General features: G+C 41.6%; 1 protein-coding gene across 3 annotated transcripts in view; it reads left to right on the top strand.

Annotated features, from left to right (window-relative positions):
• zzef1 (zinc finger, ZZ-type with EF hand domain 1) overlaps window positions 1-17,858 on the top strand; it is a 261,590-nt gene that overhangs the window by 177,157 nt on the left and 66,575 nt on the right. For 2 of the 3 annotated variants that reach the window (XM_072243417.1, XM_072243418.1), the window contains exons 49-54: window positions 1,836-1,865; window positions 3,841-4,200; window positions 5,776-5,919; window positions 11,061-11,229; window positions 15,067-15,186; window positions 17,611-17,776. In XM_072243417.1, coding sequence (XP_072099518.1) covers window positions 1,836-1,865; window positions 3,841-4,200; window positions 5,776-5,919; window positions 11,061-11,229; window positions 15,067-15,186; window positions 17,611-17,776 — 989 coding nt within the window. The remainder of the gene's footprint in view (window positions 1-1,835; window positions 1,866-3,840; window positions 4,201-5,775; window positions 5,920-11,060; window positions 11,230-15,066; window positions 15,187-17,610; window positions 17,777-17,858) is intronic. The other variant, XM_072243419.1, reaches the window with a different exon arrangement.

The following is a 17,858-nucleotide window of genomic DNA, read 5'->3' on the forward strand; positions in this document are numbered from 1 at the left end:
AGCTGCCTTTGATATCTCTTTTAAATCTCTTTCCTTTGATCTTGAAACCTACAGTATTGTGCAAGAGTCTTAGGCACATGTAAAACAATTCTGTAAAGCAAAGAAGCTTTCAAAAATAATGAAATGAGGAGTTTCTCAACATCAAAAAAATTACCAGTAAAAAATTAAATCAAATCAGTATTTGGTGTGCCTTTAAAATAGCATCATCTGATTCAAATCTTACAATGTCATGCAGTTTTATAAGACAATTGGCTGATAGGTTGTTCCAAGCATCTTGCAGAACTTGCCACAGTTCTTCTGCAGACTTTGGCTGTTTGGCTTGCTTCTGTGGAGAACAGTGTTCTACGGAGGCCATACCATCTGAAACCATGTGAAAAAAGATCTAGGGTGCCTCAGAATTTTGCATTGTACTGTATTTCCTCTTGTTCTTATCAACTCCTTCTTGGGTGGGTTGTGGGGGAGGATAATATGCTTTCATCCTGTCTGTGCCCCTCATAATCTGGTCACCCATCAATCTCCTGTGTTATAGGGAATGAAGTCCCAGTCTACACAACATCTCCTTGTAACTCAGGCCCCAAGTCCTGGTAAATCTTCTGCACATCTTCCCTGAAACAGGATGGCCATAACTATATACATAATCTGGTCACCCATCAATCTCCTGTGTTATAGGGAATGAAGTCCCAGTCTACACAACATCTCCTTGTAACTCAGGCCCCAAGTCCTGGTAAATCTTCTGCACATCTTCCCTGAAACAGGATGGCCATAACTATATACATAATCTGGTCACCCATCAATCTCCTGTGTTATAGGGAATGAAGTCCCAGTCTTTGTAACTCAGGCCCCAAGTCCTGGTAAATCTTTTCCGCATTTTTTCTAGTTTAATAACATCTTTCCTGAAGCAAGATGGCCATAACTATATACAGTACTCCAAGTGTGTCTCACCACCATCTTGTGTGACTGCAATATGATTTACCAACTACTGTACTTATTGCCTTGTTTGTTGAAAGCCAGTGTGCTAAGCACCTTCTCCACCCTATCTGCTTGTGATGCTACTTTCAACAAACTATGCACTTGCATTCCTAAGTCCCTCTCTCCCAAAATACTTCGTAAGGCCCTAACATTCACTATACAAGTCAATAATTTTGCAGTTACCTACACGGCACCCTTGAAACTGGTGTCCGTTGCCATGTTAGTCCAGAACGTGTACAACATGTTTTTTCAGAGTACTTCTCATGGACCTGACTTGTCACATGGTGGTGCTAACATTGTTTACCAGAAGAAACAATCTAATTTGCAGAGTCACCTTCATGCTAAAGAATGACAAGAAACACATAAAACGTGAGCAGCATTTGCCACACATCCCTTGTACCCTTTTGAAGTTGATAATCCTCCTTGTACAACCTTATTCGATTTGCTGAAGATTCTCCCATCCGGCTGTTTGGAGCATCTTCCATAAAGTTGACTCGTGTCACACTTCCATCATTGTGTTCCCTCAAATACAATCAGAAATAATGTATCTTTTGAGAAACATTTGGAGTATGCTAAACAGAACTCCACTGTGTGTGTGCACGCGCGTGTGTGTGTGTGTGTGCGCGCGCAAAAATATCTCATGATGCAATAAAATTGTCCTGTGGAAGATGCCGTTTGGATGAATGAAGGCTCTACAAATAAACCAGTTCTTAGTTTCCAATTCATTGTTGGAGGGTTGGTAAAGCATTTCCAGCATTTTCTGCTTTCATTTCAAGTAACCAAACAAATTAATAACAACTTGTAGTAATTCTGTGTTAAAGTTGCGACAGAAGCCTTGAACTCACCAAAATCACCCCTTTCCACAGCACAAGATCATGGGAAAGGCCTGCACGCTGGTAAGTGGACAGACATTTCCACAATGAAGACATCAAAGGCACTTCAACTAGCGCATGCATATAAATTTAATTACATTTTTAAGTGAAGCAAAATGGGCTTACATGTAGCTTTCTGTAAAACAAATCCTGACACCTTCCTTTTCGTTTTCTTTTTTGCATTCTGTTTATATGCAACTCTGAACACAATGTAGGTTAAAGGAGAGAAAATTTTGCAAACAAGCCTGTGCCAACATGCTGTAAATACATTGACCTTTTTGGCTTAGCCTTAACTTTGTGGCATATGACAGGAATTTGTCTGATCCAGATTTGCATATAGACAGATTAGGCAAAACTGAATTTGTTTTCTCTTCAAAAGCCTTCCCTCTTACTGGACTCCTGGAATGAAATATGGACCGTAAGTGGTCCTGCTGGCTTGAGACGGTGCTTTAAGGAACAGGCTTACAGAGCAAATCTCTGAACCTTGCATCATGTTTAGGAATACGATGGGATTCTCCTCTCCTCTGCACCCTGCAAAACTTTGACATGCCTTTTAAAGCTGTGCAAAATCTAACTGTGATCCAATCAGTGATCTTGAATTTGTTTTCCAAGGGTCTGTGGTAATATGAAGAGGCATCATTTCAAATCCCACCCTGACAACTTTTTTGCAACAGCATTTTGTTTCATCATTCAAAATCTTCCTGGGCTGACTTCACTAATTGCAAACTCAAATTAAATGTGTGCATATGAATAAATGACAAAATATCCTTAAAATTGTATGATAATCTGATATTATTTAAATCCTAGTAGATGTATTTGAATTAATTGTTAGTGATTCTTTTTATAACTATTGGTAATAATCATGAAATTACCACACTCTATTAACAATCTCTCTTTCATCCCATTCGAGTCTTTGTAGGCAGTTTGATTAAAGTTACTTGACATGTGACAGGTCCTACAAAAATGTGTTTGACATTTAACTGTTCTAAATTGTCTGAGAAAGCACTTGGTTGTTTTCGAACCTCCAAGCACTCTGAGAATGACTAGGACTGCTGCAGTTCAAGGATGCCTCTGCATCGCCAGCTGAGGGCAGCTCCGACAGAGCCGTGAAGGCTGGCTTTGCTTAGTCTGGTGAATGAATCTTTTACCGGGCGCAGTTTTGATCCCCTTATTTCAGAACAGATGCTGGAGACAATCCTAAAATGAAGAATGTTGGGTGGTCTCAGTGAAAGGTATTTATTTATTGAGATACAGTATGGAGTAGGCCCTTCTGGCCCTTTGAGGTGCGCCACCCAGTAATCCCCTGGTTTTAATCCTAGCCTAATCACGGGACGATTTGCAATGAGTAAGTAACCCACCAGCCGGTACGTCTTTGGACTGTAGGAGGAAACCGGAGCTGCTGGAGAAACCCACGCAGTCACTGGGAGAACGTGACTGCGTACCAGGCGGTGGTGGGGATTCAGCCCGGGTTGCCTGTTCTGTAATTTTACCGTGCTGTCCCATTGTGTCTGTTCCCGAGGGAGCACAGGTGTTGAGAATCTTATAGGAGGCAACATTGTCAAAAGGAAGGCCGTGTAGAGATATTGTTCTGAGAAAGTAGTGAATCGCTAAAGTTTAGAAATGGAGGCGGTGTTCTTAAGGAGGAAGTCGGTACATTTTTGAAAGACCAAGGGAAACTGGCACAGATGAGAAGATGAAGCTTTGGCAGATCAGCCATGATCACATCGAGAGGTGGGCCAGGTTTGAAGGGCCGAGTGGTCAACTCCTATTATGTTGTGTGCTGTTCAGAGGTCTCCTAATTTATCATGCAGGCATCGGAGAAAATTTGATCTTGGTTTATTTTATTTCATTGATAAACTGAAAACTTAGTTGCATTTTAATGTTAATTCTTTAAAGGTTAAATGTGAGGAGATGGTATGTGGCCAACCTTAGCTTCAAATTCTATTTCTAATTATATATGCATAGTGAATTTAACCTGTTTTCTTTCTTTAAAACCTAGTCCAAGCCTTTGCATTATGAGAAAGCAGTGGAAGAGAGCAATCCTGTCTCACAGAAGCTCATAACCAATACAGAAAGTGATCTACAGCGCAGCTACGCTAAACAACGACGCACTAAAAGCTCCATGCTGCTGCATAAGGAGCTGGACTTGCGTGGCAAGAGGGCAGTGCGCGACTACCTGTACAAAATCAACGAAGCCATCTCCATTCTGTATGCCAGGCATGTGCTCGCTTCTCTATTGGCCAACTGGCCAAGTGGAGTACCAATCACAGAGGAGATGCTGGGACTCAACTGCCCGTCTCACATGGCCTACATACTCGATCTGCTAATGCAGCTGGAGGAGAAGCCTTTGTGGGAAAAGGTTGGTGAAGAATGCTCAGGCTTGCAAACTTTTCAAAGCACTACTAAGTAAAGCAGGCCTAGCTATCCATCCCTTCAGGGCCTATGAAGTAATGGAAGGGTTCACAGGCAGGAGGGAGAGTAGATGCATCAAGTCCTTGTTATTCATGAAGGATGGGGCATGGACTTCCACAAACAACATTGTGATCAGTAATTGCAGCAAAAAGTCACTAAACTGGGTTCATAGGCAATTGTATAATGGAATCAGGTCTGAATTCTTTAGTTTAGAAGAATGAAGGTGATCTTATTAAAACTTCCAAAATTTTTGCAAGCGTGGTGCAGAGAGAATAATTCACCTGACTAAGGAGTCCAGAACCAGTAGTTGGCCTTGGAGTAAGAAGCTGATGTTTCAGACTCAGATGAGGATAAGATTCACCACTTGGATGGTGGTCGATCTTTGGCATTCTGTACAGAAAATCAGTCATTGAATCCATTGAAGGCCGATGAGAACAGGTCCCTGAATATTACGGGAACGGAGAGATACCGGAACACTGCAGGTTCGGGAGATCAGGATGAACGAGAGACAGGCTTCAAGCACCCAATATTGAACTAATGTTTAATGTTTACCTTTCTTAATGTCTTTCTCATTTTTGTCTTCTATTCCCCCCTATTTTTCTATTAATTGCCCTCCCTTCTTTTCCATTTTCTTCACTTCCTCTAATCCTCCATATCGTTACTGACTGCCCCTTCCTCCCCTCCTATCTGATTTTCCCCCCTCTGCCTGTCCTCCTGCAGCCCAGAGATGAACAAATATCCTGCTGGAGAAGACTTATAACTGAGATCCCTTCTCCCACTCCAGTTGTGTCACCATGTACAAAATGTTTGTTCATGTCAGAGGGAAAATTAAACGATGTTTTAACCCCTGCCCCCACCCTTCCGAAAGAGTGCTGCACCAAGATCACAGGCCATCTGCTGAGCCCTGAACAGTGTGGTTTAATGCTTTTCACTGCACACACTGGAAATACTTGTATTTTCTGGAGTACATTGGGTTTTTTTTTAACTGCACCTCTATATTGCTCCCAAGTCCTGATAGCAAAGTCTGCTTTGATGGGGTGACACTTGTCTCTCACCACTAAGGAACGGCCCAGTGTAGCCTGATGTAGGGGGGGGCTGCCTCTTCACTCACTCAACAAGACATCAGGTCCCCCAAGCTCGTTGCTTGGCAAAGCTGCCTCTGAATGCTTGTGAATGCCTTTGACATCAGTGAATATTAACACTAGAGCTGTTTAAACAAAACAAAAAAAATGTTTAAGCTACATTAAAGTTTTTAAAATGTTTAAAACGGTTGAAATCTTTGCCACAAACTGAAGTGAATAACTTGCTCCCAGGAGCCAACTGGCCTCCCTATCTTTCAGGTGGTGCCAGTCGAATCCATGGCAAGCTCAGCAGACAGGCCCGAGGCTTGGGAAAGCCCTGGAGGTTCAAGCTGATCTGTTGGACTGGACACCAGGAAAGCGAGGCTGTGGCAGTGTGGATTCAGAAGTTGTGGACTCTAAACTCATGTTTATTGTTTTCTTTCCTCCACTGTTTTTGTCAGATTCTGCAGAGAGTGTTGCTTGGTTGCAGTAAGAACATCCTGGGATCTTTAGCGGTGACTGCCTGTCAGTTTATGGAGGAGCCGGGAATGGATATCCAGATCAGAGAGTCCAAGCACCCCTATGACAGTAATACAACGATTGAGGTATTGCTGGTACTATTATGGTACGGTTTGAATCTGTTACCAGGCCCACCGTAAACAAACTCACTGTGATGTGAAACCAGTTTCAGACCAAGGCCATTGTTACTTTGAGTTAGTAGGCAACAAAGCCCACCCGTTTCATATCCCTGCAATATCCTGAGTGGCCTGGCAACCTGTGAGTTAATTTGAAGTGTTACCAGTGTTCTAGTGTCGGAAACACCGCACCCCCCCACTGGTAAATCTGTACGAACCCCAGGTTATTAGAAATACTCGCCTGCTTTTGCTGAAGTTTTTGTCTGATGTCTGCCACAGCCACCTTTGTCTGTTAATATCACATTCAGTGAATAGCAGCGATGAAAGTCAGCACAAGGTGCTGAGGTATGTCGATCATAAAACCCTAGGGCACAGTGCAGGCCTTAGGCCCATGATGTTCTGCTTAACTTTTAACCTACCAGGATCAATCTAACCCCGCCATTTTTCTATCATCCATATCCCTATCTAAGAGTTTCTCAAATGCCTCTAATGTATCTGCCTCGACCGCCACACTGGCAGGGCATTGAATGCACTCCCCACTCCCTGTGTGAACTTGCCTCTGACATCAGCCCTATAATTTCCTGAAATCAACTTGAAATTATGCCCCTTTGTATTGGCCATTTCTGCCCCGAGATGAAGTCCGTGCTATCCACTTGATCTATGCCTCTCCTCTTGTAGGAGGGAAGGGTTAGATTGATCTTCGAGTAGGTTAAAAGCTCAGCACAATACCATGGGCCAAAGGTATTGCTATATGGCCTATTAATGTCATATTCAAGGGTATTTGTTTTTTAAATAATATACATAGTTAAGAGAAAAGAATCAGTCAATAGTTTCTGACAAATCTGCATTCCTTCAAGGTGTAAAACCAACAATGGTTAAAAAGATAGCATTAGATCGAAGGAAACTTAAAATGCTGTCAGGCAGCCCAAGAATTGGGAATTCAGCAAAAGTATTGATGGGGAAAGAAAAGTAGAATATGGGAGTAATCTTGTATAATAGGAAGAATCATAAAAAAAAACAGATTCCACAGATACATAGAAATGAAAAGATTAGCACAAGTTAAGGTGGGTCACTTACAGATTGGGACAGAGAAATTATATTGCAGAGTAAGGAATTAGCTGGCAAACAAAACAAAACTACTGTGTCTGTCTTCATGAAAGAAGATAGCAAAACTTCCCAGAAATAGTGGGATCAAGTGGGTTTAGAGTGAATAAGGAGCTAGGGAAAATTAATGGAACTGAAGACAGTTAGAAGCCTGATGACCCACATCCAAAGGTTCAGCTGGTGGCTGTAGGAGAGAAGATGCACTGTTTCTCATCATTCAAGTTTCAGATTCTTTCATCATTCCTGAGTCACTATTGTAACTCCATTGTTTAGGAAAGGAGGGAGAGATTTTAAAAAAAATCAGCCACAGGATTCCTGAATGGTACAGAAGGCATGAGGAGCCTCCAAAGGGTCTGCTCTACTTGTATTTCATAAGCTTTGATGGAGTCCTGAGAAACACCATTGAAAGGATCGTAGCTCAGACATTCTGCAAATACAGTCAATTTGGATAAACCTAAGAAAGCATGGACAGCACAAAACCTTACCCACTTCCCTTCCCTTCCCACCACACCCTTCTTTGATCATAGGCTTGACACCAACAGAATCAACAAACTCATTCGTAAGGCCAGTGACGTTGTGGCAATGGAACTGGACTCTCTGACAGTGGTGTCTGAAAAGAGGATGCTGTCCAAGTTACATGCCATCTTGGTCAATGTCTCCCATCCACTACATAATGTACTGGTTGGGCACAGGAGTACATTCAGCCAGAGACTCATTCCACCGAGATGCAACACAGAGCATCATAGGAAGTCATTCCTGCCTGTGGCTATCAAACTTTACAACTCCTCCCTTGGAGGGTCAGACACCCTGAGCCAATAGGTTGGTCCTGGACTTATTTCCTGGCATAATTTACATATTACTATTTAATTATTTATGGTGCAACTGTAATGAAAACCAATTTCCCCCGGGATAAGTAAAGTATGACTATGACTATGGATAGAAAATTTCGAGGAATGTGTGATAAGCAATATGCAGGGACTATGGGAACTTGGTTTGCCTAGAAAATATATTAAATAGAGGGTGATTGTGTAGAGTGTAGTCAAATGTGTCAAATAGAAGAATATATTAAAGAACTGATGAGCCTGGCAACAGAGTTGGATTTGAGACTAGAACTAGTTCAAGCTTTTTATGTAATGAAGAAAGGTTAATTTGTAACCTTACAGTAAAGAATTTTCTGGGGATGAATGAATTTACTGTAATTGGGAGAGATTCTAATTTTAGGAGGGTTGTGGTTAAGTATAAGACTATGATCCTTCAGCATACCCTGATTAAATTACGTTTGAAAAATCTATTAAAGGATGTAACTAATAAGGTAGACAAATATTTCAGTTTTAAAGCACTTTGAATAAGACGATGGCTGATGAATTTGGGTAATATACGTATCTATAAGGGCTAAGAAATAGTGGAAAACTGAGAACAAAAGTAATGGATTATTTTTGGAATGATAAGATTGAACTAGCAGTGTCATAATTGGCTCTGCCATTAGTAACTAGATGAGGGATTTGAATGGAATACATCCATGTTTGTTACAAAGTTAAGAACACAAGAAAATAAGAGCCACATTAGTAACCTGACCCATCAGTCCTTCCCCACAGTTCAATATGATCATGGCTGATATACTCAAAACCTCAGTGCCTCTTCCATGTCACTTCTCCATGGCCTTCAGTTCCACAATGTTTCAAAAACTTGCCTACCTCCATTTCAGATATTTCTAACGAGCTTGTCTGTACAACTCTCTAGGACAGAGCATTCCACTGTCCATGCAAGTAGAAATTTCTAAACATGGGTGATCTCCACATTACAGGGAGGATGGGAGTGGGTTGCATTTCAGAAGTATTGCAGGTTTCCATAGTCTGCACTTGAGTCAAGCCACGTGAGTTGTTAAAAAAAAAAAATTAACACATGGATTCTTATTCTTTATCTCAGATCACTACAGCACAGAAGCAGGCCCTTTGGCCCATCTAGGCCATGCCAAACTATTGCTTCCCCAGTCCCATCAACCTGCACCTGGACCACAACCTTCCATACCTCTCCCAACCATGTACCAACCCAAAATTCTCTTTAATGCTGAAATTGAATCAGCATGCACTGCTTCCACTAGCAGCTCATTCATTCCACACTCTGAGTGGACAAAGTTCCCCCTCACGATCCCTTTAAACATTTCACCTTTCACCTTTCACCCTGAACCAATGGAGAGGTAAAATTACCTTCTATCACAACCTTATTTTTCTTGCAATAGTCTGCAATCTCTCTACAAATCTGCTCCTCTAAATCCCATTGACTGTTGGCTGGTCTATAATATAATCCCCATTAACATGATGATCCCTTTCTTATTTACAGTTCCACCCGCTTTGTGAGCCCTCCAGTCTATCCTGTCTGAGCACTACTGCAACATTTTTCCTGGCTCGAATCACCATCTCTCCCCCTTTAATCCATCTTGCTCTATCAAGTCTAAATCAACAGAAGCCTGGAACATTGAGCTGCCAGTCCTGCCCTTCCTGCAATCAAGTTTCACTGATGGCTGCAATGTCATAATTCCATGTGTTGATCCATGCTCTAACTCACTGGCTTACCGACAATGCTCCTTGTATTGAAATAGATACAATTCAGAACATGAATCACACGATGATCAACCTTTCAAATTCTGTCTTTGTATGTAAGCTGAACAAGATTTTCCCCCACAACAACTCCACTCCCTGGCACTCTGGTTCCCATCCTGCTACGACTCTAGTTGAAACCCCCCTCAGAGCAGCAACCTTCCCATGAGGATATTCGTCCCCCTCCACTTCAGGTGCAAAATGTCCCTGGAACGGTCCCAGTGATCCAAAACTCTTGACGCCCTCACTTCTGCACTTCCTTATCCATGTGTTATTATCTTCCTACTTCTGGCCTCAGCACATGGCACAGGTAGCAACTGTGAGATCACAACCTTTCCGTCTGAGCCATAGAGCCAACTCAATGCCAGAGACCTGACCACTTTGGCTTTCCTCTGCTCGATGATCTCACAGCCACCCCGACTGAGTCCAAGCTGGTCTACTTGTTATTGAGGGGAACAGCCACCGAGATACTCTGCACTGGCTGCTTAGCTCTTGTCCCTCTCATGCATTATACACCTGAGGTGTAATTACCTCCCTGTGTCACCTTTCAATTAACGCCTCAGCCTGCTGTAGGTTTTCTGTGTTTCCCAAATGATGCGCCGTTCATCCAGTTTCCAGAAGCTGCAGCTGGATACACTTCTCTCAGATGTCATCGTGAGGGATACTAGAGGCCTCACTGTCCTCCGACATTCCACTATCCTGCCTGGCATTCCCACTGCTCTAATTGCACAATAAGAAAGAAATGTAGCCGATCTCAAACCCGCTGAATGTCCTCACGTGTTTCTCTCACTTTTTCAGAACTCGCGCTCAAAATATACCAGCCAAAGGCTCTACTGATCCCAAACCTCGTGAATGTCCCAATGGGCCTCATTTGCTTGTTCAAATCTTCTGAGCTCTCTCTGGATGAATTCCCTGTGGTCAGATTTCTGTTACTTGAACTGCTATAACACAAGAGTCGTGTGTGCTTTGGATTTAAGTGGCCAGCCCATTACGTTGAAATTCTGTTCCCTCAGCTGAGACTCTTGATGTCCACCCTGTCATACTCCCTTAGGATCCTATGCTTTTCTGTATGCTCAAACTTCATTCTTCTAAGCTCCAAAGAATAGGGAACAAAACATTGTGCTCAGAGTGTATCACATTAACGGACAGGTTTAGAAATGGCAAGGATCTCATCAGAACGTAAAGAGACACATGAACCTATTCATGAGGAATAAAACAATGTGCACCCAACCAGTAAGTAGTTGTTCGAGCAGTATTCATAAAACATCCAGTCCAAACTTTCATTTACATTTTGCTTTGATATAAATTGAAAATGACGTGTAAACCATTGTAAAGTGTTTTTCTTGTATTTCTGAGGTACTGTGGTAGTTATAACATAGCACCCAATAATAAATTTTTCTTAAACTCCAGGACAAAGTTCACATTCCAGGTGCAATTTACCTGTCGGTGAAATTTGATTCTCATTGTGTGTCTGAAGATGGATGTGATGAGCTACTGATGTCCAGCAGTAGTGACTACAAACAAGATCGACACGTATTCAGTGGACCATCACATAAGTGGATTGACTTTGATATTCCAGGTAGAAATTTCATTCTGTCTGTTGTTCACTTTTTGAAGTCTGTGTGCCCTTGTCAAGTGCAGAACGCAGTGCTATTTTGTAACTGAATATGCCAGCTGGATATTTCTGACAGCCAGGCCAGTGCTTTTCATCATTATGATCAAAAAGATAGCATCCTGATCCGAAAGTAATATTTTGTTTGCAATCAACAACTTTGGGCGAAATAATTTTACAGGCAGTGATTAATTTTTACATAATTATTCTGTGAGATTGCTAGGATGAATGTTTTACAGCTTACCATTTCTTTTAATCTTTGCACAAACTGAGAAAACTCTGTCATCTTTGATTTGCAGCTTCCATGTATTAATCCTGACAGAGGTGTAAAATCTCATTGACACTGGCCATTTACAGAGCTGTGTCTCTGGTATCAGAGCAGACGGGAGAATTTCGGCAGAGAGAAATGGGTGCCACAGTAGTGGAGCGGTTAGCACGACACTTTTATAGCTGAGGGGGTCAGAGTTTGGAGTTAAACCCAAGCATCGTCTGTATGAAGTGTGTACGTCCTTCCCATGAAGGTAGCAGTTACTGCAAAGAGGTGCCAGTTATTAGGTTAATTGGTCACTGTAAATTGTTCCGTAATTAAGCTGGGGTTAGATCAGGGCTTGCTGGGCTGCAGGCTCAAAGGATCAGGGGGGCCTAATCCGTGCTGTGTCTCGATAAATAATGTATTTTTGTGAATTATCCAAAGGTTGCCACAGCAATTGGAACTATTTGCATGTGTAGTACTCCTTCAAAATAATTTACAGTATTTGGAGTTTTGAAAGGCTAGAAGAACAACTTGAATTTACATATGTTAAATCTCTTAACAGCTCCAGACCCAAATGGTTGAGGTATAGAATGAGTTAAGTTGCCTATTGAAAGGTCAGCTGAAGGTCCATCAGTAAATGGAGATGAAAGAATCTGCAGATACTGGAAATCTGAGATAAAAACAGAAAATACCAGAAACACTCAGCTGGTCAGGCTACAACTATAGAAAGAGAAATTGTTATTGTTCCTGGTGTAGGACCCTTACCAGAATTCAAAAAGAGAGGAAAGTTAATTTGAGGAGGCAAAGATAATGGGGAGGGGAGTGATGAATAGAACAAAGGTTGAGACTGGATGACAATTAAATGGCAGTTAACATGAGATTAAGTGTAATGTGTACACAGAGCAGGCCAGAAAGAAAAAAAATTGAGCAAATATGATGTCTGCTAGAAATGGAGTCAGACAAATGAGTGAGTTACCTAAAGTTGGGGAATGTGATATCAAGTCTTAAGGCCACAACGTGTGCAAAGATGAGGTGTTGTACCAATGTAATGGTTCAGGAGGCTGTCGTCAGAAAGGTCATGTGGGAGTGGCATGGTGAATTCCAGAGGAAGGCAGTGGAGGCTTGGGGCCTCCCTTGCAGGCTGTGCAGGCTCCCTGCGATGTGGTTATCTGATCTACGTTTAACTGCACCATTGAAGAGGAGGCCAAACTGACACAAGATTGGAAGAAGTTGAAATGAATCACTGCTTCATCTGGAAAGACTGTTTGGATCCCTGGGAGATGTGAAGGGAAGAGCTGAAAAGATGTGTGGCATATCCTGTGATTGCATGGAATGTTCATCAGGGAGGCAGTGGTTGGCTGGGCCAGAAAAGCAGACCAGGGAGTTGTGAAAGGAATTTGAAATGCTGGAAGCGAAGGGGAAGCGAATGTGGTGTAATTTTGTGGGTGCTAGTGGAAATTATGAAGGATAATCTGTTAAATATGGAGAGCTGAAGACCAAGGAAACTTTGTTCTTGTTATGTCCAGGAGGAGGAGTGAGAGCAGAGGAGTGGGAAATAGATGTGATGGACTGAAGGATTAATGTTGGAATTCGAATTAGAATTTAAATTGTGAGCTATTTTACCAGTGTTTTCCTTGGCAGATGTATACTTTGTTGAGTTAAATCATTGAACTAAATGCAATGGCTGAACACTCCTAAACTAGTCGTGTGCACTTCTCCCAGCCAGCTATGTCGTATTAAGGGTGAGGGTGTTCATAGTGACATCTCTGAAGGCTTCACTCTGAGGGAGAGCAGAACAGGGAAAAGAAATTGACTTTGGAAAGAGGCAGCAGAGGAAATATATTCATATTATTTTTTCTTATGAAAGAAAAGGGGGCCATTTGCATCATGAAATCTGTGCTGGCTCTCTGAGTATTCCTGTCAGTACCATTTTCATATTATGGCTTGTTGTCCTGCACATCAGAATAAATAACTTCTCCACTCACTCATGGCTCTTCGCTAAGTGACACTACTGCAAATTACCATTGCCTCCTTTAAAAAGAGAATTGGAATCAGGTTTATTATCACCGGCATGTGACGTGAAATTTGTTAACTTAGCAGCAACAGTTCAATGCAATACATAATCTAGCAGAAAGAGAAAAAATAATAATAAAAATAAAACATAAATAAGCAATTAAATCAGTTATGTATATTGAATAAAAAATGTACAAAAATGGAAATACTGTATATTTTTTAAAAAATGTGAGGTAGTGTCCAAAGCTTCAATGTCCATTTAGGAATTGGATGGCAGAGGGGAAGAAGCCGTTCCTGAATCACTGAGTGTGTGCCTTCAGGCTTCTGTATCTCCTACCTGATGGTAACAGTGAGAAAAGGGCATGCCCTGGGTGCTGGAGGTCCCGAGAAATGGATGCTGCCTTTCTGAGACACAACTCCCTAAAGATGTCCTGGGTACTTTGTAGGCTAGTGCCCAAGATGGAGCTGACTAGATTTACAACCCTCTGCAGCTTCTTTCGGTCCTGTGCAGTAGCCCCTCCATACCAGACAGTGATGCAGCCTGTCAGAATGCTTTCTGCGGTACAACTATAGAAGCTTTTGAGTGTATTTGTTGACGTGCTAAATCTCTTCAAACTCCTAATAAAGTATAGCCACTGTCTTGCCTTCTTTATGATTACATCAATATGTTGGGACCACATTAGATCCTCAGAAATCTTGACGCCCAGGAACTTGAAGTTGCTCACTCTCTCCACTTCTGATCCCTCTGAGGATTGGTATGTGTTCCTTCGTCTTACCCTTCCCGAAGACCACAATCAGCTCTTTCATCTTACTGACGTTGAGTGCCAGGTTGTTGCTGCGACACCATTCCACTAGTTGGCATATCTCCCTCCTGTACGCCCTCTTGTCACCATCTGAGATTCTACCAACAATGGTTGTATCATCAGCAAAACAACAGCAAGCTATTTTTTTTAAAGCACATTCTCAGTGCTTGGGCTGTTTTGTAAAAAAAAACACCACAATATCCTCTAGAGTATTTCTGAATGCAAAAGCTGTCAATCAAATTGTGGATTCAGGCCAGATCATCACTGGCTTAGTGGGAATTGTTAAACTGGGAATTATTAACCTCATTCTTTTGATTGCACATCCAGTAATATAATTAAATTGTAGTTATATTTTGTTCTACAAGTAAAAAAAACAGCTGTTTTTTTGAAACTAGCCTCTTTTGCTAAATATGCATCTCAATCTAGCTCCGAGCTAAATTGTATCTACAAGAAAGATGCGGCGGGCAGCAGGTAATCGTGCTACCTCACAGTTCCAATGGACACTTGGTATTTCTTCCTGTGACTAGTTAGCTATGACCAATTGACCCTAGATGGGGGGAAGTTCAGGAGCATATCAGAGAGAAGTGTGTTGCTGGGTGTGACATTATGGGGATTGCTCTGAGTCAGCACAGATTCAACTGGCTGAATGACCTGGAACTATTTATTAATACATTTTTCCTTTCTGCAACAATAGTTCATATTTTGTAATCATTTTCCTATCCATATTCCTTCTAGGTGATACACTGTATTACAGGTTTGATACAGTGTATTACAGGTTTACATCTGACCTAGACGCCAGTGACTGGGGTTTTAAATTCACAGTGACAGGAGGCCACCGTGGGCGATTCCTGACTGGTGAGTCACAAAGGTGGGATGGATGGGAGGCGGGTGGAGATGGTGGAGTAAGTTAACTCCTCATCTATTTTGCTTTACTTCCCTTCAGTATTTTATTGTCTCCTTTCACACATCTCTTTTTTTGATCTGCTGGTATTCGCACTCCTCTGCATCTTCCTGTCTCATTCACTTTAAGTGACATTTTCCTTGTGACAGTTAGAAGTAGTTGTGTGCCTTCCAAAGGTCAACAGACTACACAATAGAACCACACATTTCAGTACCTGCACTAGAACTGCACAATAGAACCACACATTTCAGTACCTGCACTAGAACTGCACAATAGAACCACACATTTCAGTACCTGCACTAGAACTGCACAATAGAACCACACATTTCAGTACCTGCACTAGAACTGCACAATAGAACCACACATTTCAGTACCTGCACTAGAACTGCACAATAGAACCACACATTTCAGTACCTGCACTAGAACTGCACAATAGAACCACACATTTCAGTACCTGCACTAGAACTACACAATAGAACCACACATTTCAGTACCTGCACTAGAACTGCACAATAGAACCACACATTTCAGTACCTGCACTAGAATTATACAATAGAACCACACATTTCAGTACCTGCACTAGAACTACACAATAGAACCACACATTTCAGTACCTGCACTAGAATTATACAATAGAACCACACATTTCAGTACCTGCACTAGAACTGCACAATAGAACCACACATTTCAGTACCTGCACTAGAACTGCACAATAGAACCACACATTTCAGTACCTGCACTAGAATTATACAATAAAACTACAATTTCAGCACCTGCACTAGAACTGCACAATAGAACCACACATTTCAGTACCTGCTCTAAAATTACACAATAAAACTACACTTTTCAGTACCTGCACTAGAACTACACAATAAAACTACAATTTCAGTACCTGCACTAGAATTATACAATAAAACTACACTTTTCAGTACCTGCACTAGAATTATACAATAAAACTACAATTTTCAGTACCTGCACTAGAACTACACAATAAAACTACACTTTTCAGTACCTGCACTAGAACTACACAATAAAACTACAATTTCAGTACCTGCACTAGAATTATACAATAAAACTACAATTTCAGTACCTGCACTAGAATTATACAATAAAACTACACTTTTCAGTACCTGCACTAGAACTACACAATAAAACTACACTTTTCAGTACCTGCACTAGAACTACACAATAAAACTACAATTTCAGTACCTGCACTAGAATTATACAATAAAACTACAATTTCAGTACCTGCACTAGAATTATACAATAAAACTACAGTTTCAGTACCTGCATTAGAACTACACAATAAAACTACACTTTTCAGTACCTGCACTAGAACTACACAATAAAACTACACATTTCAGTACCTGCACTAGAACTACACAATAAAACTATACTTTTCAGTACCTGCACTAGAACTACACAATAGAACTACATATTTCAGTACCTGCACTAGAACTACACTGTGTTGGCACATGGCCAAGTGGTTAAGGCGTCGGTCTAATGATCTGAAGGTCACTAGTCGAGCCTGAGCTGAGACAGCGCATTGTGTCCTTGAGTGAGGCACTTAACCGCACATTGCTCTGCGACGACACCGGTGCCAAGCTGTATGGGTCCTAATGCCCTTCCCTTGGACAACATTGGTGTCGTGGAGAGGGGAGACTTGCAGCATGGGCAACTGCCGGTCTTCCATACAACCTTGCCCAGGCCTCAGTCAACATTGAAAATCGATGGACAGCCGAAGAGAGAAGAACTACACTAGGATAGAACCTGCACTACAACTGTATCTACTGATATCTTGTCAGTCTAGTTTTTTTAATTAAAAGGAAGTTAATGTTTACCAGTTCTTATGTGCTGATTACTCCAATAATTGGAACATATGGATAAAGTTAGCTATTGTTTATATAAAAGCCAGACCATATGATTTTGGCTTATTGTCCAAGACTTTTAAAAAACCTAAGTACTCTCCTGCAACACTAGATGCTAGAATACTACAGCACGGTACAGCTCCTTCTGCCCTCGATGTTGTGTCGACGCGTATATTCCTTTAAAAAAAGTACTAAACCCACACTACCCTGTAGCCCTCTATTTTTCTTTCATCCATGTGCCTGTCCAAGAGGCTCTTAAATACCCTTAATGTTTTAGCCTCCACCACCATCCCTGGCAAGTCAGTCCAGGCACCCACAACCCCCTGTGTAACAAACTTACCCCTGATGTCTCCCCTAAACCTCCCTCCCTTAACTTTGTACATACAACACAGTACACAGGTTCCTGTATGTTGAATGCATACTGCAGGTGAACATTTGAATTTCTGAAATGCAAATTTTGTTATTTTGGTTGCCTGTTTGGAACTTCTGACACCTCTCTCCACCCCCCAGGATTTGAGATTCTCAAACAAATGCTGCTGGAGGAGAGGATTCTTCCACACCTTCAACTGGCTGAAATATGGGAGTGGCAAGTGGGTGTGGCTTGTCAACAGATGGGGCATCAACGCTTAAAAGCAATTCATCTGCTTTTGAAGATGTTACAGTGCACCTCTTTCAGGTACAGTAGCAATTTTCAAAGCAGAACAGCTCATCTCAGGAGTATTTATAAATAAGTTCAAAGTAAATTTATTATCAAAATT

This window comes from Mobula birostris, chromosome 25, assembly GCF_030028105.1.
Source record: "Mobula birostris isolate sMobBir1 chromosome 25, sMobBir1.hap1, whole genome shotgun sequence".
Taxonomy (NCBI): Eukaryota; Metazoa; Chordata; class Chondrichthyes; order Myliobatiformes; family Myliobatidae; genus Mobula; species Mobula birostris.